General features: G+C 40.7%; 1 protein-coding gene across 2 annotated transcripts in view; it reads left to right on the forward strand.

Annotated features, from left to right (window-relative positions):
* The window catches only part of CAAP1 (caspase activity and apoptosis inhibitor 1), a 146,071-nt gene that overhangs the window by 20,773 nt on the left and 103,222 nt on the right, over positions 1-22,076 (forward strand). For both annotated transcript variants that reach the window (XM_062208127.1, XM_062208126.1), the window contains exon 5: positions 20,990-21,063. In XM_062208127.1, coding sequence (XP_062064111.1) covers positions 20,990-21,063 — 74 coding nt within the window. The remainder of the gene's footprint in view (positions 1-20,989; positions 21,064-22,076) is intronic.

Below are 22,076 nucleotides of genomic sequence, written 5' to 3' on the forward strand. Positions count from 1 at the left end.
GAATTAGAATGCTGTCACCATTTGGAAATGGGCTGGAAAGAAACCTTTATTATAGTTAAAATGCATTGAAAATGAGAGCAGGTATTTGTTTGGCCTATAATGTTACATGATTATGCTCTAAAGAATGTATTTATAATGAAATTTAAGTCTTGAATAGCGCAATGAAATAATCAGGATTGAGATTTTATATATAAAGAATAAATTTATGAACACTTTAGGGAAATCTTTGCAATGTTATAGAATTGCTCTATCTTTTTTATGAATTTTAAATGAATGTGCTTTTATTGAGTGATATTGAGGAAAATGTCAGTAGAAATGAATTCGTATTTCCCTACAGATAATAAGCACTGTTGAGATAATATAACAGTTTATCAGGTAAAGCAATTAAAAAATCCAGGTTCTCAAAAGAAGTAATACTGCAAAGTAGGTTCTATGTGTTTCTGGAACTACTATTCCTAGCCACTGCTACTTTCTTATCAGATAATGGGCATATTATGAGTAAACTATTGAGTTCTAATTGGAAGCGATTAACTTTTTAAATAATAAGATACTCCAAAGTAAGCCATATATTTAGGAAATATATATAAATTGAACCGTTTGCTTTCTTTTCTTTTTTTAAGATTATTTGTTTAAAAGGCTAAGTTACAGATGGAGAGACACAGATCTTTACTCCCCAAATGGCTACAACTTGGGGCTGGGCCAGGCTGAAGCCAGAAGCCTGGAACTCTATTCGGATTTCCCATGTAGTGGCAGGGACCCAAGCACTCAGGTTGTCTTCTGCTGTTTTCTTAGGCATATGAAAAGGGAGCTGAATTAGAAGTGGAGCAGCTGGGACTTGAACTTGTGGTCGAGCTGGCACTCTTACGGGATGCTGGCATTGCAGGCAGCAGCTTAACCCAGTTCACCACAACGCTGGCCTTGAATCATTTTCTGTTTTTTTTTTTCCTGTTTGTTTGTTTATTGATTGATTGATTTGTTTATTTGGAAGTCAGAGTTGGAGAGAGAGATATCTTCCATCTTAAGGTTCACTCCCCAGTGTGTGGCTGGGCCGAAGCCAGGAACCAGGAGCTTCCTCTAGGTCTCCCACATGGTTGCAGGGACCCAAGGACGTGGGCCACCCTCCACTGTTTTCCCCAGGCCATTAGCAGGGAGCTGGAGCAGGAGTGGAGCAGCCAGGAGTTGAATCTGTGCCCATATAGGATGCTGGTTTCATAGGCGATGGTTCCACCCCCTATTTTATTTTCAATGGCATATTTATCTAATAAAATTTATAGAGAATTTTTATAAAGTGAATTATTTTTGAAATTATTACTTTTAAATATTTTTATGTATTTGAAAGACAGTATGTTGTTTACTCCCCAGGCACTCTCTTACAGTATGTAGGGATCCCAATTGGCTCTTTCATTCACTGTACCAAAAATGCCCACTCTGTAATAATTGTTTTAAAATATCCATTTTTGTATTTTGTAAATAAAAAATGTGAGTGCTTTTGTTTAAAATAGAATACATGGATATTCTTAAAATACTGTAAAATGGTCTAGAAGAGCAAGTTGGAGGGTGGGCAGCAAGTTAAACCGACTTGGGATACCCACATCCAATGCTGGAGTGCCTGAGATGCAGACTCACTTCCTTTTCTAATCCAGCTTCCTGCTAATGTGCACTCTGGGAGGCAGCAGATGATGGCTCAGTACTTAAGTCTCTGCTACCTTGTAGGAGACTGAGATGGAGTTACTGGATGGAAAATCTTTTCCCTTCTCTTGTTCTACCTTTCAAATCAATAAAAATAAACTTAAAAAAATAGAACAAGTTGGTCTCATCTAGTTACTCATAACTACTATTAATCAATACTGATTACTTGTTTTATTGGATTTAATTTATTATAATCATTTTATTCCTTGAGTTGTCTATAAGTTAGTCCTCCCTTCAAAAACAGGAGTAGTTTCCTTTATGTTACTGCTGATTGTTTAGGGTAGGCACTTTAGAGAAGATAGAGTAAAAGAGGAACATAGAGCATAAGTGTAGGAAGTTTGATGACTGTTTTGTAGAAACATGTTTATTTTTTAAAATTGCTGAACTGTTCCTCTGGCTTGATCATTGTCTTACTGAGAGTGGGAACTAGATTTGTGTATATGACCTCTTTTCTATGGCTGAATCCTAACAGTGATATGTGATAGAACTGTTGCTGTTAGTTAACAAACTTCCCTAGAGTAAATTGCCCATCCAGTTACATAGCCCAGTTGAAAGGCAGAGATTAAAAATTTTTAAAAGATTTATGTATTTTAAAACTTTCTTTCCCTTTGGTCTGAAAGGGAGGTTTTTTCTACTTACTGTATACTTCGCTGATGGCGAAGTGAATCTAGCTATGAGATTATTATTTGAGTTCTTATTTTGGCTATGCTATTGCAGAAAAATGTTAGCCATCTCTTTTATAAGGTCTAAAGATTAAATTGTGCATCCTACAGATTCCTTCATAATAGAATTAGTTTCCTACCTTGAAGAGAATAGAGAAATGAAAGAACAAGTTGGGCTTAGAATAGAGAAATGAGGGAGCAAGTCCTAGATCGCTTGCTGACAATAGCAATATCACATGAATACTTAGCAAACCGTTTCAACCATTAGATAACAACTTAAGAAAACATTAAGGGAAAGAAAGTTTTAAAGTGAGAATATAATTTTCCTCATGGGCATTGTCTACCTTAGAAAAACTACTACAGAACATGCCTGTGACTATAGACTTGTAGTTCAGGCCACCGAAGATTAGAGATGGGAAACGGGCACTCCCTTGACTTGCATCCTCTGGTCTGCTTTAACACAAACCAGGAGGAAAAGAAAGCTAGGCATCAGAAGCAATGGGTGGCAGGCCTATTAATGGCTGATCTGTACAGTGATCTGCCCTCAAGGAGACCCAACAGGCCAGTCCACTGTAGTGGCTTTCAATGTGGTAAGCCTGGGCTTCAGCAGAAGTCAGCTTGTGAAGAGCCCTGGCAGCTCTGCCAAGAGTTGGATCACTGGAAACGGACCTGCCCTGGAGTCGAAGGATGCCCAGGTCAGAGCCACAGATCTTATTGGCTCTAAGCTGAAAAGCCCTTCACTCAGCCCAACTTCCAAAGTGACCACTGCAGCTGAGGGGATGGTCAAGTAGGGTCAGCAACATTGCAGGCAGAACTGTAAATTTCTTGTTAGAGATGCCCCCTGCCTTTACCTGGCCAGCTCTCCTCCCAGGCCAGCCAAGTAATGAAAGTCAACAGAGTGCCTTCCCCTAGGAGGTTCACACCTCCCTTAGGATATACCCCACGTGAAGAGATAGATAGGTCTGGGCCTCTGAATTTACAAGGCCTAAAGCCCACCAGATTATTATCAAGCCCCTTCTATCAGGTTCTATTTGCCTCTCAATCAGAAAACTTCATTGTAGCTTAGACAGCACCTTTCTTAGCTCCTCTAATAATGACTCTGTCCTTTGTTCTAGGCCCTGTCTAGTGCACTTGGGCCTCATTCCTTTGTAATCATAACCTCTACTCTACCACCAATGGCTCTACTCCCAACATGTGTGTACTGATGGTCCTCTTCCCCACTTAATGCTGTATAATTGTTCAAACCTGGTAAATGCCACTCTTAGGATCATTGGTTACTATCCTCACTCTGTCTTTTATGACCTTGTCTAAATATGATCAGAGTCGGTGAACTTGGAAGGCTTCCATAGCCTTGGCAACTCATGATGACAGCCTAGGATGGTTACTGGCGCCATAAACTAGAGTGTCAATTTGTTGGGTCAACAACAGGAGCCACTGTGCACTTGCTCCTCATGTGGGATCTCTGTCCTTAATGTGCTGTACATTGTGATTTAATGCTATAACTAGTACTCAAACAGTATGTTTCACTTTGTGTTTCTATGTGGGTGCAAACTGTTGAAATCTTTATACTAAATTGATCTTCTGTATATAAAGAGAATTGAAAATGAATCTTGATGCAAATGGAAGGGGAGAGGGAGCGGGAGGGGGGAGGGTTGCAGGTGGGAGGGAAGTTATTGGGGGGGGGAAGCCATTGTAATCCATAAGCTGTACACTGGAAATTTATATTCATTAAATAAAAGTTAAAAAAAAAAAGATTTATGTATTTATTTGAGAGGCAGAGAGTTACAGAGAGAGGGAGAGACAGAGAGGTCTTCCATCTACTAGTTCACTCCCCCAAATGGCCTCAATGGCTAGAGCTGGGTCTATCTGAAGCCAGGAGCCAGGAGCTTCTTCTGGGTTTCCCATGTGGACAAAGAAGAAAGTAGTACCATTAACCTTTCCATACCTGTCACCCCCAAGGTCCCCTCCAATATTATTTATTTGTATATATATATTTATTTTTACCAGACAAGAGTGAGGGAGACAGATGACAGGCAGAGAGAGCTTCTATAAGCTGGTTCACTCCCAGATTAAACAAATCTTTCAACTTCTTTTTGTTTTGTTTTTTAGGGTTCATTTAAAGGCAGAGTTAGATAGAGGGAGAAACAGAGAGAGCAAGAGCGAGAGAGTGAGTGTCCATCTGCTGGTTCACTCCCAAATTTCTGCGATAGCCAGGGCTGCACCAGGCTGAAGCAGGAGCCAGGAGCTTCTTTCAGGTCTTCCACATGGCTGCAGGGGCTCAAGCACTTCTGCTCCTTTCCCAGGTGCATTAACCAGGAGTTGGATCTGAAGTGCATATGGGATGCTGGCATTGTGGGTGGCAGCTTTACACACCATGCTACAACACTGGCCCCTCAACTTTTTCCAACCTGGTTAATTTGAAGCATGTCTATACTTAGTTACTTTTATTTAAGAAACAGATAGGCACCTATCCAGAATCTCTAGAGCATTCCTTAGGTGTGTGAGCTTCTCAGAGGCTCCTGATGAGAATCTTCATTTTATTCAAGCCATCTGATGTGCAGCTGTGTTTGGACTTGTGAAATAATGTTTGCTTTTTTGGTAGCTGTCTCTGCTAAAAAAAATTTTTATATTCCTTGAAGTACAGAAACAATGTTTTTAAACAGTATTTAGTATCATTTTTTCCATCAATCAGCAGCCTCATTCAGCTGCTTAGGTGCTATTAGATGATTAGCAATTATCATTCCTGTATTCTATCCTATCCCCATTACTTTTTTGAAAAATTAGAAATTTTTTTTTTCTGTTTTTTTTTTTTTTTTTGACAGGCAGAGTGGACAGTGAGAGAGAGAGAGAGAGAGACAGAGAGAAAGGTCTTCCTTTTGCCCTTGGTTCACCCTCCAATGGCCGCTGCGGTAGGCGCGCTGCGGCCGGCGCACCGCGCCGATCCGATGGCAGGAGCCAGGTGCTTCTCCTGGTCTCCCATGGGGTGCAGGGCCCAAGGACTTGGGCCATCCTCCACTGCACTCCCGGGCCACAGCAGAGAGCTGGCCTGGAAGAGGGGCAACCGGGACAGGATCGGTGCCCCTACCGGGACTAGAACCCAGTGTGCCGGCGCCGCAAGGCGGAGGATTAGCCTAGTGAGCCACGGCGTCGGCTGAAAAATTAGAAATTTAATTACTGATTCATTTTTATTAATTGTCCCCTTCCATTTTATTTGAAAAATATATTCTCTGATTTTAATGGTGTGTAAAGTTTGTTAATTACTATTCTCTAATAGTCTGTGCACTTCTCCCACCATTTGAATTATTTGGTTATATACTCATGTCTTTGCAGTGCAATTATTATAATTGTACAATTATATATAAACAGGTGAAATATTAATATGATAAGAGTAGCTGATTAAGTTGAATGCAGGGGAAAATTCATGTTTGAATTGCTGAAAGGTTCTGGTCAATTAACTGTGGGAAACAACAGCGATGATCAAGAGGCTATTGTTGGCCTGCGGCGCCGGCACCTCGGGTTCTAGTCTCGGTTGGGGCGCCAGTTCTGTCCCGGTTGCTCCTCTTCCAGGCCAACTCTCTGCTGTGGCCCCGGAAGGCAGTGGAGGATGGCCCAAGTGCTTGGGCCCTGCACCCGCATGGGAGACCAGAAGGAAGCACCTGGCTCTTGGTTTAGGATCGGCGCAGCGCGCTGGCCGTGGCGGCCATTTGGAGGGGTGAACCAATGGAAGGAAGACCTTTCTCTCTGTCTCTCTCTCTCACTGTCTAACTCTGCTTGTCCAAAAAAAAAAAAAAAAAAAAAAAAGTTCATTGTCTAAATATAAACTTCTTTTGGAATCAAGATTTTAAAAAAATTTTTAAATAAACCAAAACTAGAAATGTGCATGCTGGTTTATGTGAGTAGGCTGAATTTATGTTAGAGATAAGACCATGGTACCATATCCAAAGATTGATGAATTGAAAATATGTTTTAAGTTAACCTAGAAAGCTTAAAATTATATATGTAATTTGTTTTTTAGAAGTTTATTTATTTGAAAGGCAGAGAGACAGTGAAATCAGGAGATCTTCTACTTGTTCACTCCCAAAATGCCTATAACAGATAGGGCTGGGCCAGGTCAAGCCCAGGAGTTGGAAAATGAGACTCACATGGATGGCAGGAAATTGACTGCATGAGCCACCATCTTCTGAGTCCCAGGTTGCACAGTAGCAAGAAGCTGGAGTAGAGATCGGAGCCGGGACTCCAACCTAGGTAGTCCAATATGGGATGTAGACATCTCAAGCAATGTCTTAACTGTTGCCCCAAATGCCTACTGCTTATAGATAACTTTAAACAATTACCTGTTTTTAAAAAAGATTTGTTTAACAGGTAGGGTTACAGACAGAGGGAGAAACAGAGAGAAAGGCCTCTGTCTGTTATTTCACTTCCCAAATGGCTGCAATGGCTGGAGCTGGGCTGATCCAAACCCAGGAACGAGGAGCTGCTTCTGGGTCTCTCACATGGGTGCAGGGGCCATCTTCTACTGGTTTTCCAGGCCATAGCAGAGAGCTGGATCAGATGAGTAGCAGCTGGACATGAACCAGTGTGCATATGGGATGCCAGTGTCACAGGCGGAGACTTAGCCCACTATACCACAGTGCTGGCCCCAAGATTTATCTATTTATTTGAAAGGCACAGAGAAAGAGATATATTCCATTTGTGGTTCAGTATCCAAATGCCTTCAACAGCCAGGGTTGGGACAGGCTAGAGGTGGGATCCAGGGACTCCACTCTGGTCTCACATGGATATCAGGGGCACAAGCACTTGGACCATCTTCCGTTGCTTTCCCAATTAGCTGGGAGCTGGATGGGAAGCAGAGCAACTGGGACTCCGACTGGCACTTTGAATGTGAGATGCTGTCATTCCAAGTGGCGGCTTGACCCCTTTGCACAACACCAGTCACCATACATGTAATTTTTAAAGTGTTTCCCTATGTTAATAATTTTTTTCAGATGATGTTTCCTGTCTGAGTTAGAAAAAGAAATATTTCATTGTATTAGGTTATTTTCCTTTTTATTATAAATTACATCAAACATACAGAAATAAGTGGAATAGATCTAACAGTTATTCCAGTTTTCCATATTTGCTTCCTGTGTTTTCCTGAAGTATTTCCAACAAGTTACAAATATTTTGATTCTAAATACTTTTGAATTTCTAGAAAAGAAGAACATTTTCTCACATAGTCATATCTTCGTAACACTTAAAAAAAATTAGCAGTTCTGTGGGGCCAGCGCTGTGGTGTAGAGGGTAAAGCCACTGCCTGTAGTGCTGGCATCCCATGTGGGCGCTAGTTTGATTCCCAGGTGCTCCACTTCCGAACCAGCTCTTTGCTATGGCCTGGGAAGGCAGTAGAAGATGGCTCAAGTCCTTGTACCCCTGCACCCGTGCGGGAGACCTGGAGGAGGCTCCTGGCTCCTGGCTTTGGATCAGTGCAATTCTGGCTGTTGCAGCCATCTGGAGAGTGAATCAGCGGATGGAAGACCTCTCTCTGTCTGTCTCTCTCTGCCTCTGCCCCTCTGTAACTCTGCCTTTCAAATAAATAACCAAATCTTAAAAAAACTTAGCAGTTCTCTAATATTGTGATACCGATTTCAAGTCATATTTTTCCCAGGTGTCCTCAAAAGGCCTTTTAAATTTTTCACCAATGCAGAGTATAAACTGTCTATAGATTATATTCAATTATGTTTATTAAGTCTTTTAATCTGGAGTTCCTTCATCCCTCCCCCACCTTTTAATTAAGTTTAACTTTCTAAGGAAACTAGGTAAGTTGTCCTCTGGAATATTTCATCTTTGGGCTTTAAGTGATTGCTAGTCATGGTTTTGACTTGCTTCTATATGTTCTCAATTTTCTTAACCAGAAATTGTGAATTTATGTTTACTTTTTGAAGATTTATTATTTATTTGTAAGAGCAAAAGAGGGGAGGTAGAGGGGGTGGGGAAGAGAGAGATCGAGAGATCTTCCTTTGCTGATTTGTTCCTCAAATGGCCACAACACCAGATTTAGGCCAGGATGAAGCCAGGAGCCAGATTCTTCATGTGGATCTTCCACATAAGGGTCAGGGCCCTAAGTAGTTGAGCCATCTTCTGCTGCCTTCCCAGGTACACGAGCAGGAAGCTGGATTGGAAGTAGAATAGTTGGGACTTGAACCAGCACTCTTATATGGATTGCTGGCATTGCAGTTGGCAGTCTCTTTATCCAATACAATACTGCCTTCTCTGGTGCCTCGTATTCCTTTTGTTACTGCTATTGTTACTTGGGCTCATCAAGATAATCCGTCTGTCTCAAAATCCTTAATCACACCCACAAAATCCCATTTGCCATATAAGTTAACATTCACAATTTCTGGGAAGTAGAACATAAGCATATTTAGGCATCAGTTCTTCAGCCTAGCACACGAAGGGAAAATATGAAGCTCTTCATAGGTCTTATTGGTCAAAACCACAATAACAAAAACCCTGAATTGGATGTATGTATAAATATGAGTAACATACTCATAAATGTAAATTTAAACAATACATGAAAGTTTAAAGTGAAAATAAAAGTCTTTCTACTTTAATCTTCCCATCTAACCCCAACTTCTTCCTATCCTTGTCATCTATCCAAAGCAGTATTTCTTTTCTTCTTATTATTAAAAATTTAGTTATTTGAAAGAGTTTTAGCAAGAGGAGAGACAGAGGCGAGAGATCTTCCATCTGCTGGTTTACTCTCCAAGTTGCTGCAGTGACCAGGGCTGGACCAGGCTGAAGCCAGGAGCTTCATCTGAGTCTCCCTCATGAGTGCAGGGGTCCAAGCACCTGGGCCATCCTTTGCTGCTTTCCCAGGCACATTAGCAGGAAGCTGGATTGGAAGTGGAGCAGCCAGTACTTGAACTGGTGCCCATATGGGATGCTGAATAAACAGATAACAGCTTAACCTGCTGTGCCACAGCGCTGGGTCCAGAGCAGTACTTCTAAACCTTTTTTTGTTGCCAAATATTTCTTTTGGAAGTCTAGTCAAACCTGAGGATCCTTTATCAAAGTAATTTTCTCCTTAATTCATGGATTAAAATAGAATCACAAAGAAAGCCAGTTTTTGAAATGGTAAATAAAAATATTTTGCAACATAATATATGCTTCTGTACATGTTAATAAGATCAAGCAATGGGGCCTGTCATCCTGGCACAGCAGATTAAGCTGCTGCTTGTGATGCGAGCAAAGCTAGCAACCCTTGTTGGAGTGCCAGTTTTGAGTTCTGGCTGCTCCAGTTCCTTGCTGATGTCCTGGGAAAGCAGCAGAATGTGGCCCAGTTACTTGGGCCCCTGCCACCCATGTGTGTGGAGACCTGGATGGAGTTCCTGGCTCCTAGATTCAGCCTGGCCTTGACCTGGCTATAAGAGCCATTTGAGGAGTGAATCAGTGATGGAAGATCTCTCTCTCTCTTTCCTTTTTTCTTTCTTTCTTTGTCTGTCTCACTCTCTGTCTGTCACTGTGGCTTTCAAATAAATCTTTTTTTAAAAAAACTAACAGCTGTTCTCACTTCCATAATTTGTTTTATTATTTTTTAAAGATTTATTTATTTATTTGAAAGAGTTACTCAGAGAGAGAAGGAGAGGCAGAGAGAGAAAGAGAGGTCTTTCCATCTGCTAATTCACTCCCCAATTGACCACAACTGCTGGAGCTGTGCTGATCCGACGCCAGGAGCTTCCTCTGAGTCTCCCATGATGGTGCAGGGACCTAAGGACTTGGGCCATCCTCTGGTGCTTTCCCAGGCCATAGCAGAGAGCTGGATTGGAGGTGGAGCAGCCAGGACTTGAACCGGCGCCCATATGGGATTCTGGCACTGCAGGCGACGGCTTTACCAGCTATGCCACAGCATCAGCCCCTCACTTCCATAATTTTAAAATAGAGATAAGTATAAACAATATTTTGAATATTTGTGATGATTACTTTATATGAAAATACCTGTGACTCTGTTGGTGATTCTATTATGCGACCCAATCACAGATACTGCTTATACATAAAGACAATTTTTTTTTAAATTTATTTATTTATTTATTTTTTGACAGGCAGAGTGGACAGTGAGAGAGAGAGACAGAGAGAAATGTCTTCCTTTGTCGTTGGTTCACCCTCCAATGGCCGCTGCTGCTGGCACGCTGCAGCCAGCGCACCGCGCTGATCCAAAGGCAGGAGCCAGGTGCTTCTCCTGGTCTCCCATGAGGATGCAGGGCCCAAGCACTTGGGCCATCCTCCACTGCACTCCCAGGCCACAGCAGAGAGCTGGCCTGGAAGAGGGGCATCCGGGACAGGATCGGTGCCCCAACTGGGACTAGAACCTGGTGTGCCGGCGCCGCAAGGCGGAGGATTAGCCTAGTGAGCCGCGGCGCCGACCCATAAAGACAATTTCAGTTAGATTTTAGTGAAATGCATTTTTTCTCTATCTGGTGGGTTGAAAGAGTTTCCCCAAAGTTAGCCATGATCTAGTCCCTGGAATCTGAGTATTTATCTGGCAAAAAGACTTTGCAGGTATGATTGAAGTGGGTTGTTGAGATGGGGAGATTTTTCTAAAGTATCTGAAGGGACCCTAAATACAATCATTTGTGTCCTCATAGGAGGAAATCAGAAGGAGATATGATGAAAGAAGCCTGATAAAAGCATAAGGAAACAGAAGTATTATGCTCTTCGGTTCAGAAATAGAGTAAGGGTCATGAGGGAATGAAAGGAAATGTAACCCTAAATACTGGAGAGAGAGAGACAGAGACAGAGACAGAGACAGAGACATGGAGGAACATCCATCCCTGGTTCATTCCCCAAATGCCTTCAAAGGCTGGGATCTGGGTCAGGCTAAAGCTACGAAACTCAGTCCATGCACGTGGCAGCGTGTGAGACAAGACCTGCTGCCTCCTAGGATACACATTAATTAGCAGGAAACTGGAATTGGGAGCAGAGCTGAGACTTGAACCCATGCATTATGAATATTGAATGTAGGTATCCCAACAAGTGTCTAAACTGCTAGGTCACATGCATGCCCCCACCTGCATTTTTTTAAGAAGGCTTTTATTTAATGAATACAAATTTCATAGGTACAGCTTTAGGAATATAGAAATTCTTCCCCCATACCCACTCTACTACCATCCCCATTCCTGTCCCTACTCCTACTCCCTCTCCCATCCCATTCTTTTTTTTTTTTTAATTTTTTTTTTTTTTTTTTTTTCACAGGCAGAGTGGATAGTGAGAGAGAGAAAGGTCTTCCTTTTTGCCGTTGGTTCACCCTCCAATGGCCGCTGCGGCCGGCGCATCTCGCTGATCCAAAGCCAGGAGCCAGGTGCTTCTCCTGGTCTCCCTTGTGGGTGCAGGGCCCAAGCACTTGGGCCATCATCCACTGCCTTCCCGGGCCATAGCAGAGAGCTGGCCTGGAAGAGAGGCAACCGGGATAGAATCCGGCGCCCCAACCGAGACTAGAACCTGGTGTGCCGGCGCCGCAAGGCGGCGGATTAGCCTGTTAAGCCACGGCACCGGCCCCATCCCATTCTTTATTAACATTCATTCTTAATCAACTTTATATACAGAATTCTCACTCTATAAGACTAAGATTTCCAGAATTTGGACAGTATGAAGTACTGTTTGAAAACAAGTTTTATAGTTAATTCTCATAGTACAACTCATTAACGACAGAGGTCCTATATGGGGAGTAAGTGCATAGTGACTTCTCTTGTTGACTTAACAATTGATACTCTTATGTATGATGTCAATGACCACCGAGGCTCTTTTTTATTTTTTTATTTTTTCTTGACAGGCAGAGTTAGACAGTGAGAGAGAGAGAGAGAGAGAGAAAGTTCTTCCTTTTATGTTGGTTCACTCACCAAATGGCCGGTACCCTGCGCCAATCCGAAGCCAGGAGCCTCCTGGTCTCCCATGTGGGTGCAGGGCCCAAGCACTTGGGCCTTCCCAGGCCACAGCAGAGAGCTGGACTGGAAGAGGAGCAACCAGGACAGAATCCAGTGCCCCGACTGGGACTAGAACCCGGGGTGCTGGCGCTGCAGGCGGAGGATTAGCCAAGTGAGCCGTGGTGCTGGCCACCGAGGCTCTTGACATGCGTTGCCAAGGCTATGGAAGCCTTTTGAGTCCACAAACTCCGTCAGTATATAGATAGGGCCATATGCAAAGTGGAAGTTCTCTCCTCCCTTCAGAGAAAAGTACAGCCTTCTTTGATGACCTCTTCTTTCCTTTCTGCTGGGATCTCACTCAGAGTGATCCTTCTTGTAGATCATGATCATTTTTTGCCACAATATCTTGGCTTTCCATGCCTGAAATGCACTCATGGGCTTTTCAGGCAGATCCAAATGCCTGAAGGGTTGATTCTGAGGTCAGAGTACTCATAGGGTGTTTGTCATTCTTTGAGTCTGCTGTGTGGACTGCTTCCCATGTTGTAACATTCTCTTTTTTAAAAAAAAAAAAAAATTCTATCTTATTTTTGTGATCCCTTTGACACTTAATCCTATCTATGTGATCAATTACACACTTAGTATGGTCACTTTAACATGTAAGATGGCATTATTACCATCTAGCTTAATGGATTTGGAGTTCCATGGCAAGTTTTTAGCTTTGCCCTTAGTGATAAGTCCATGGGAACATGTGCGGAACTGTACAGCTCCTCCCTCTCTTATTCCCACTCTTATTTTTTGCTTGGACCTATTTTCTGTTGGATTTATACACCTATGAATAATTCTATGTTAAGAGCTCAACTAATATTATTAAGTAGAAAAGAAAATAATAATTAAAAAAAAAGATAATAAACTGTTCCTCCACAGTCAGGACAAGGGCTGTACAAGTCATTGCTTCTGATAGTGTCAATTTTACTTTTCCAGGTTTCCTTTTAGGTGTTCTGTTAGTTGTCAAAGATCAGGGAGAACAAATGGTATTTGTCACTTTGGGACTGGCTTATTTAACTTAGTATGATGTCTTTCAGATTCATCCTTTTTGTTGCAATTACACTGGATTTCATTTTTTTTTTTAACTTCTGTGTAGTATTCGATAGATTACATATCCCGTAATTTCTTTAGTCTTCCATTGACGGGCATTTAGGTTGATTCCATGTCTTAGCTATTGTGAATTGAGCTGCAATAAACATGGAGGTACAGATAACTCTTTTATTTGCAGATTTCATTTCTCTTGGGTAAATTCCGAGAAGTGGGATGGCTGGGTCATATGGTAGGACTGTATTCAGATTTCTGAGGTATCTCCAAACTGTCTTCCATAGTCGTTTTACCAGTTTGCATTCCCACTAACAGTGGATTAGAGTACCTTTTCCCCCACATCCTCACCAGCATTTGTTGATTTCTGTATGAAAGCCATTCTAACTGAGGTGAGGTGAAAATTGATTGTGGTTTTCGTTTGCATTTCCCTCATGGCTAGTGATCCTGAACATTTTTTCATATGTCTGTTGGCCATTTGGATTTCCTCTTAAAAAAAAAAAAAAAAAAGACATTTATTTACTTGAAAGTCACAGTTACACAGAGAGGAGAGGCAGAGAGAGAGAGAGAGGGAGAGGGAGAGGGAGAGGGAGAGAGAGGTCTTCCATCTGCTGGTTCACTCCCCAAATGGCTGCAATGGCTGGAGCTGTGCTGATCTGAAGCCAGGATCCAGGAGCTTCTTCCAGGTCTCCCACATGGGTTCAGGGGCCCAAGGACTTGGGCCATCTTCTACTGCCTTCCCAGGCCATAGCAGAGCTCTGGATTGGAAGTAGAACAGCTGGGGCTCGAACCGGTGCCCATATGGGATGCCAGCACTGCAGGCAGCAGCTTTACCCACTACGCCACAGTGCTGGCCCCTGAATTTCCTCTTTTTAAAAATGTCTGTTTAAGCCCCTGGCCCATCTCTTAAGTGGGTTGTTTGTTTTGTTGTTGTGGAGTTTCTTGATCTCTTTGTAGATTCTGGTTATTAATTCTTTATCAGTTGCGTCGTTTGCAATTAATTTCTCTCATTCTGTCAGTTGCCTCTTCACTTTCCTGACTATTTCTTTTGCTGTACAGAAACTTCTCAATTTGAACTAATCCCATTTGTTATTTTTGGCTTTGACTGACTATGCCTCTGGGGTCTTTTCCAAGAAGTCTGCCTGTGCCTATATCTTGCAGGGTTTCTCCAATGTTTTCTAATAATTTGATGGTGCTGGGTAGTAGATTCAGATCTTTAATCCATGTTGAGTGGATTTTTGTGTAAGATATAAGGTAGGGGTCTTGCTGCATACTTCTGTGTGTGGAAACCCGTTTTCTCAGCACCATTTGTTGAAGAGACTGTCCTTACTCCTGGGATTAGTTTTAGCTCCTTGATCAAAGATAATTTGGTTGTAGATGTTTGGATTGATTTCTGCTGTTTCTATTCTGTTCCATTGGTCTATCCATCTGTTTTTGTACCAGTACCAGGCTGTTTTGATTATAATTGCCTTGAAGTATGACTTAAAATCTGGTATTGTGATGCCTCTGGCTTTGTTTTGGTTTTACAAGATTGCTTTAGTTATTCGAGGTCTCCTGTGCCTCTATATGAATTTCAGCATCATTTTTTCCAGATCTAAGAAGAATGTCTTTGGTATTTTGATTGGTGTCATGTTGAATCCGTAAATTGCTCTTTGGAAGAATGGACATTTTGATGATACTGATTCTTCTAACCCATGAACATGGAAGATTTTTCCATTTTTTGTATCTTCTATTTCTTTCTTTAATGTTTTGTAATTCTCATCGTAGAGATCTTTGTCATCCTTGGTTAAATTTATTCCAAGGTATTTGATTTTTTTTTTTATAGCTATTGTGAATGGGATTGCTCTTAGAAGTTCATTCTCAGCCTTGGCATTGTCTGTGTATACAAAGGCTGTTGATTTTTATGTATTGACTTATATCCTGCTACTTTACCAAACTTCTATGATTTCCAGTAGTCTCTTAGTGGAGTTTCTTGGATCCCCTATCCATAGAATCATGTCATCTGCAAATAGGGATAGTTTCACTTCGTCCTTCCCAATTTATATCCCTTTGATTTGTTTTTCTTGCCTAATGGCTCTGTCTAAAACTTCCAGGACTATATTGAATAGCAATGGTGAGAGTGGGCATCCTATCTGGTACCGCATCTCAGTGGAAATGCTTCTTCTTTTCCCCATTCAGTAGGATGCTGGCCATGAGTTTGTCATATATTGTCTTGATTGTGTTGAGAAATGTTCCTTCTATACCCAATTTGCTTAAAGTTTTCATCATGAAAGGGTGTTGAATTTTATTAAATGTTTTCTCGGCATCTATTGAGATAATCACATGGTTTTTGTTCAGCAGTTTGTTTATGTGGTGTATCACATTGATTTGCGAATGTTGAATCATCTCTGCATACCAGGGATAAATCCCACTTGGTCTGAGTGGCTGATCTTTCTGATGTGTTGTTGGATTCAACTGACTAGAAATTTGTTGAGGATTTTTGCATCTGTGTTTATCAGGGAAATTAGTCTGTAATTCTCTTTCTCTGTTTCACCTTTTTTCAGTTTTAGGAATTAAGATGATACTGGCTTTGTAGAAAGAATTTGGGAGGATTCTCTCTCTCTGAATTGTTTTGGATGACTTGAGAACAATTGGAGTTAGTTCTTCTTTAAATGTCTGGTAGAATTCAGCAGTGAATCCATCCTGTCCTGGGCTTTTCTTTGTTGGGAGGGCCATTATTACTGATTCAATTCGTGTCTTTTCATTACGGGTCTGTTTAGGTTTTCTGTGCCTTCATGGCTGGATTTAGGAAGGTTGTATGTGTCCAGAAATCTATCCATTTCTTCTAGGTTTCCCAGTTTGTTGGCTAACAGCTTCTGGTAGTAAGTTTTGATCATTCTTTTTATTTCTGTGGTAGCTGTTGTTACATTTCCTTTTTCATCCCTAATTATATTGATTTGGGTCTCCTCTCTTCTTTTTTTGGTTAGTTGAGCCAGTGTTGTGTCAATTTTGTTTATTTTTAATTTTTTTTGTTTTAGCTGTTCTGTGGTTGTACTAGTCGTTTTTTTGGCAGTGGGTAGAGAGATATCACATCTACCAGTTTATTCCCCAAATGCCCTCATTGACAGCGTAGACTGGGTCAGTTGGGTGTCCATGTGGGTGGCAAGAACACAGCAGTGAGCACCATCACTACGTTTCCCAGGTTCTGTACCAATAGGAAGCTGGGATTAGGAGTAAAACCCAGACACTGTGATGTGGGACATGGTGGGTGTCCCAAATAGTATCTTCATCACTAAGCCAAATGCCCACCTTTATTTTCTTAATAGTAGAGACATTACAAGAAGGTAGGATGGTTTCATTTAACTTCAGTTTTTACTCCCAGGAATATGGAGATAATCCAGGATTATTCCTTTGTTATGCCAGTTTATCTGATTCTTTTGTCAGGTGACTTTTGCCAAAATGAGAAGAATCAGACTCCAGACTCAGCTTGTTTATCCTTTTGTTGAGGTACCCTTACGGTATTTTTCACATGAATAGGAAATTGACACTCCCCCTCTTCCTGCCTGTAGAAATATAGTTTTTAAATCTTTAATAGTTCACATGTGTAGTTCTTAAGTTCCATAGATCTCCCTAGTATATTACCTTGATTATTTAAAAAAAAAAAAAATCACCGAATTCTAAGAAACAATAGAGAGTAAGAAAGTATTTAGGTTAAAGAAAGTTGGACTGATGTTATTTGAAAACTTAAATCACAGGAATTGATGGTGGGCCTTTATAATTCAGTGCCACACTTGTGAGTTAAACTGCTTCAGAGAAGGCACTCTGCGAATGGGAGAAGGGAACTAGAAAAGTGCAAGCAGGCCTTTTCTTTTGTTTTAAGTGCAACAGAACACAAAGGTCATTTCAAAATTGGTAAGCCAAACTGGCTTTGTTGATATTTTCCCTCCTTTTTCTTTCCCCTCTCTCCAGTCATTAATAAAATTCCAACATGGTTTTAAAGTGCTTGATAGAACTATTTAAATATGAATTGGACTTCTTTAGTTTTCCTAGTTCTATCACCTAGTTCTATCTCTGAGAGTAGATATTTTTATTTTCATAAAACTAGACTAAAAATGTGTGCACATATAATTTTGTTTAAGACATTTCCTTTGTGTAAATATCTTTCATGCAATTTAAGATCTTTAGATTGTATTAGAGAACTGTGAACTTATATGATAATTTTATTTATAAAGTCTACATCTTGGAAAAATTTGCTAGTACTAATTTTCCAACTATTCAAAACTATTTCGGAGATTTTTTTGTTTCCTTCAGGTGGTACTGATGTAAAAGTATTTAGTTATTTCCCTTTTCTGCCACAGGGTGGTGTACTCCTCCTACTAACTGAAATTCTGTTTAGTGACTTCAACAGCTTGATCAAACCCATCTAAGAATGGTGGAATGCTATAAAAGTCTTTTTGGGCACTAACTTGTTTATGACAGCAGATTGTGTTTATAGTGGCATCCAATCTTATTTGAAGGGGATTTAAGCTTTTTTTTTTACCAATTTTTTTGCATTATTATTAATCAACTACTTGTAAATAATTCTAGACTGAGATATTGCAAGACTATACAGGAAACATCCATGCATCCTTTATCTAGATTTACCTATTAAGATTTCATCTGTTTTACATACCTTCTTGTTACAGATGACAGTACTTCAAAAAAGTTCATGGAAACATGGAATTAAAAGTTTACTTTGGTATTGTTTCTCAGCCTTTCGGCTAAAATCAAGTGTAAAAGCTTACTTTGGCCGGCGCCGCGGCTCACTAGGCTAATCCTCCGCCTTGCGGCGCCGGCACACTGGGTTCTAGTCCCGGTCGGGGCACCGATCCTGTCCCGGTTGCCCCTCTTCCAGGCCAGCTCTCTGCTGTGGCCAGGGAGTGCAGTGGAGGATGGCCCAAGTCCTTGGGCCCTGCACCCCTTGGGAGACCAGGAGAAGCACCTGGCTCCTGCCATCGGATCAGCGTGGTGCGCCGGCCGCAGCGCGCCTACCGCGGCGGCCATTGGAGGGTGAACCAACGGCAAAAGGAAGACCTTTCTCTCTATCTCCCTCTACTGTCCACTCTGCCTGTCAAAAAAAAAAAAAAAAAAAAAAGCTTACTTTGGTATAAAAATCTGAAACCCATGTAAACAGGGGTCTTCAAAAAGTTTATGGAAAATGCGTGTTTTACAAAAGTAAAGATTTTTTTTTGCTCCAAAATAAACATCTTTTAAATACATTTTCCTTGATTTTTTTCAAGTACCTTTAGTTTTTCTAAATGGTAGTCTGTTACATATTCACTGGTATCAACTTCAGGAAATTTAACATTGATGCCATGCTTTTATGCAGTCTTTTGATACATTAGTGTTGTTTATAACATTTCCCCCTCCAGTTCAACACTCAAGTTAGTTATAGTATTTAATTTTGACTCTTTGGAGTTTTCTTTTTCTATTAACCTGGAGTATTTCCACAGCCTTTTATCTTTTATAACATTGTCATTGAACTTCCTCCTCTTAGTAGAACTTTACTCAGTTCATTGTGGCTTTGATGATTGTCATAATACAGGTTATAAGTCAGGATATATTGGTTATATATATCACTTGAAGTATTATATACATATGTCTTATTTTTATTGGTGATGTCACATGTGTTTTGTTGAAGTTTATTTTTGTAAATTTAGAAGTATGTGCTTAGAAAATGGGAAGATAGTTGGAAATAGATTAATATCCCTAGTTGGTAAAATCTAACTTGAGTGGAAGGTTTTAGGTAATACATTCTACCTTTGTTCCTTGCAAAGCTCTTAACGTAGTATATTGGCATTTATTCTGTTCTGTTCTGGGATTGCCAAGGAGAATTGTTACAGTCCTTCTTGGGATCCGTCAGTCATTCTGTTTTAAAGAGTAAAGTCTGAGTGGATGATATTAGACAAGAAAGAAGTATAAAGACCTGAGATCTCAATTACAAGCCTCAGATGTCATAGTTAATATCACAATTTAAATTTTTGTAGTGTGTTTGAGTTTGGCTTGTATTAATGAAGGATTTTTTTTTTTTTTTAAATTTTTGACAGGCAGAGTGGACAGTAGAGGGAGATAGAGAGAAAGGTCTTCCTTTTTGCCGTTGGTTCACCCTCCAATGGCCGCCGCGGTAGGCGCGCTGCGGCCGGCGCACCACGCTGATCCGATGGCAGGAGCCAGGTGCTTCTCCTGGTCTCCCATGGGGTGCAGGGCCCAAGGACTTGGGCCATCCTCCACTGCACTCCCGGGCCACAGCAGAGAGCTGGCCTGGAAGAGGGGCAACCGGGACAGGATCGGTGCCCCGACCGGGACTAGAACCCAGTGTGCCGGCGCCGCAAGGCGGAGGATTAGCCTAGTGAGCCGTGGCGCCGGCTTTAATGAAGGATTAATACAACACAAATGCAAAGTGCCAAATATACAGACTGGAAAGAATATTGTAAACTTGGCAAAGAATTGATCCTAACTTTTTTGTTTAAAAGTTTATTAATTGAAAGGCAGAGTGAGAGAAAGAGAGAGAAATAGAGCAAGCAAGATCTTCCATCTGCTGGTTCATTCCTGAAGTGTCTGCAACAGCCAAAACCAGGCCCGCCAGAAGCCAGGAGCTTCTTCTGGGTCTCCCATGTGGGTGCAGGGGCACAAGCACTGGGACCATCCTTCGCTGCTTTCCCAGGTCATCAGCAGGGAGCTGGATCAGAAGTGGAGCAGCCAGGACTTAAACTGGTGCCCATATGGGATGCTGATGCCTCAAGCAGTGGTTTTACCCTGGGTCAATGCCATGTTGCCAGCCCTAAGTTTTTTTTTTTTCTTTTTTAATCCTTGGGTTATTTGAGGAATTTGGTACTGTTAATTAGGTAGAAATAATTCTGTTAGTAAAAGAAATTTCTAAGTATTACTTCTAGCATGTTATGGTAGTCTTAGGATGCATATAAAAATTCTCAAGGTAATAGATACATATTTTGAAGAAAATGATTACCCATCTTGAGGAAAATTATCATTTGAATACTTAAAATTAACTTTTTAACTTTTGCTGGAATGTTTTTACAACAGTTGTATTAAGATGGTATAATGCTGTCTTAAGAAAGAATCCATTTAGTTTGTAGCTTTATTGCAGAACATAGCAAATTGAAACTTTTTGCATGATCTTAAATTTAATCCATTTACTTTGATTATATATGTTATTAGATATAAAATATGTATTTTCCACATACTGTAGACATCAAAGTATTTGAAGTATGAAATTAGATGAATATAAAGTAATATGAATGCTAAAATGCCCATTAAGTTTAACAGTTGAACTTGGAAAATTATTGGAGACTGCTGTGAATTGTGATATCTCTCATCAGCTATCCTGCAGAGTGTTGGAAGGGAGAAAAAATTACGTCCATTTTCAATACTTCCAAGTTTGCCTTTTGATTTTGCAAAGAAATAGACTGCTTCAACTACTGGTTATAGTTTGTAGCTGCTGCTTCTGGCACTTGTTTACACATTTCTGAGTTTCCAGGATGCACTAAATGATATCCCGGGGGCTTATAAGAAGTCAGTGTGTCTTTCTAGGAGCCTAGCCTAATTCCAAGAACATGGACAGTAATATTATGTGATTGGATATAGTTTCACAATTTTTTAAAATTTATTTTCATTCCACAGGCAAGATACCTGTATGGATTCTGCTTCATCCCTGAAAGAGAACAAGCAACCTGAGGGTTTGGAATTAAAGCAAGGTATGAATCAAGTACATTTGCATAACATTTATCTGAAGATTAGAAGCATTTTATCAGTAATAAATTTTCAGTGTTTCAAGTAGCCCCATTTTAAAGATAGGGAAACAGTAATTTACTTGGTCTATGATCAAAAGAGGAAATAATACATTCTTTATTTCATAGCTACTTTTGCTACTTTAGGGTCTCTACCTTAACCATGTGTAGTTAGTTACAAATGTCACCAGAAAGTTCTTTTTTTTTTTTTTTTAAGATTTATATATTTATTTGAAAGTCAGAGTTAGAGAGAGAGAGAGGTCTTCCACCTGCTTTTTCACTCCCCAATTGGCTGCAACAACCGGAGCTGTGCCGATCTGAAGCCAGGAGCCAGGAGCTTCTTCCAGATCTCCTATGTGGGTGCAGGGGCCCAAGGACTTGGGCCATCTTCTACTGCTTTCCCAGGCCATAGCAGAGGGCTGGATCAGAAGTAGAGCAGCCAGGTCTCGAACCGGTGCCCAAAAGGGATGCTGGTGCTTCAGGCCAGGGCGTTAACTCCCTGAGCCACAGTGCTGGCCCCCAGAAAATTCTTACCTTGAGTAATTTTAATTTAATAACTTCTGTAATATATCCTCAACTACAAGATGTTGGGACTAGTGTAACTTTGAGTTTTATGTGGGAAAAATGGTAAATTTTATAGGATGACATTTGTTCCTTATCTATTGCTTTCTTTACACCAGTACTTTTTGACATTACCAACTATCACAAATAAAGTGAAATTTATTCAAGCCAAATAGATTAATGAAGTTAATCTTTTTTTTAAAATAAGTCTTAGGTCTTTTTTTTTTTTTTTTTAAGATTTATTTATTTATTTATTTATTGAAAGAGTTACTCAGAGAGAGAAGAGACAGATAGAGAGAGAGAGAGAGAGAGGTCTTCCATCTACTGTTTCACTTCTAAGTTGGCCGCATGAGAGAGAGAGAGAGAGAGAGAGAGAGGTCTTTCATCCGCTGTTTCACTTTTTAGTTGGCTGCATTGTC

This window comes from Lepus europaeus, chromosome 12 (genome assembly GCF_033115175.1).
Source record: "Lepus europaeus isolate LE1 chromosome 12, mLepTim1.pri, whole genome shotgun sequence".
In the NCBI taxonomy this organism is placed as follows: domain Eukaryota; kingdom Metazoa; phylum Chordata; class Mammalia; order Lagomorpha; family Leporidae; genus Lepus; species Lepus europaeus.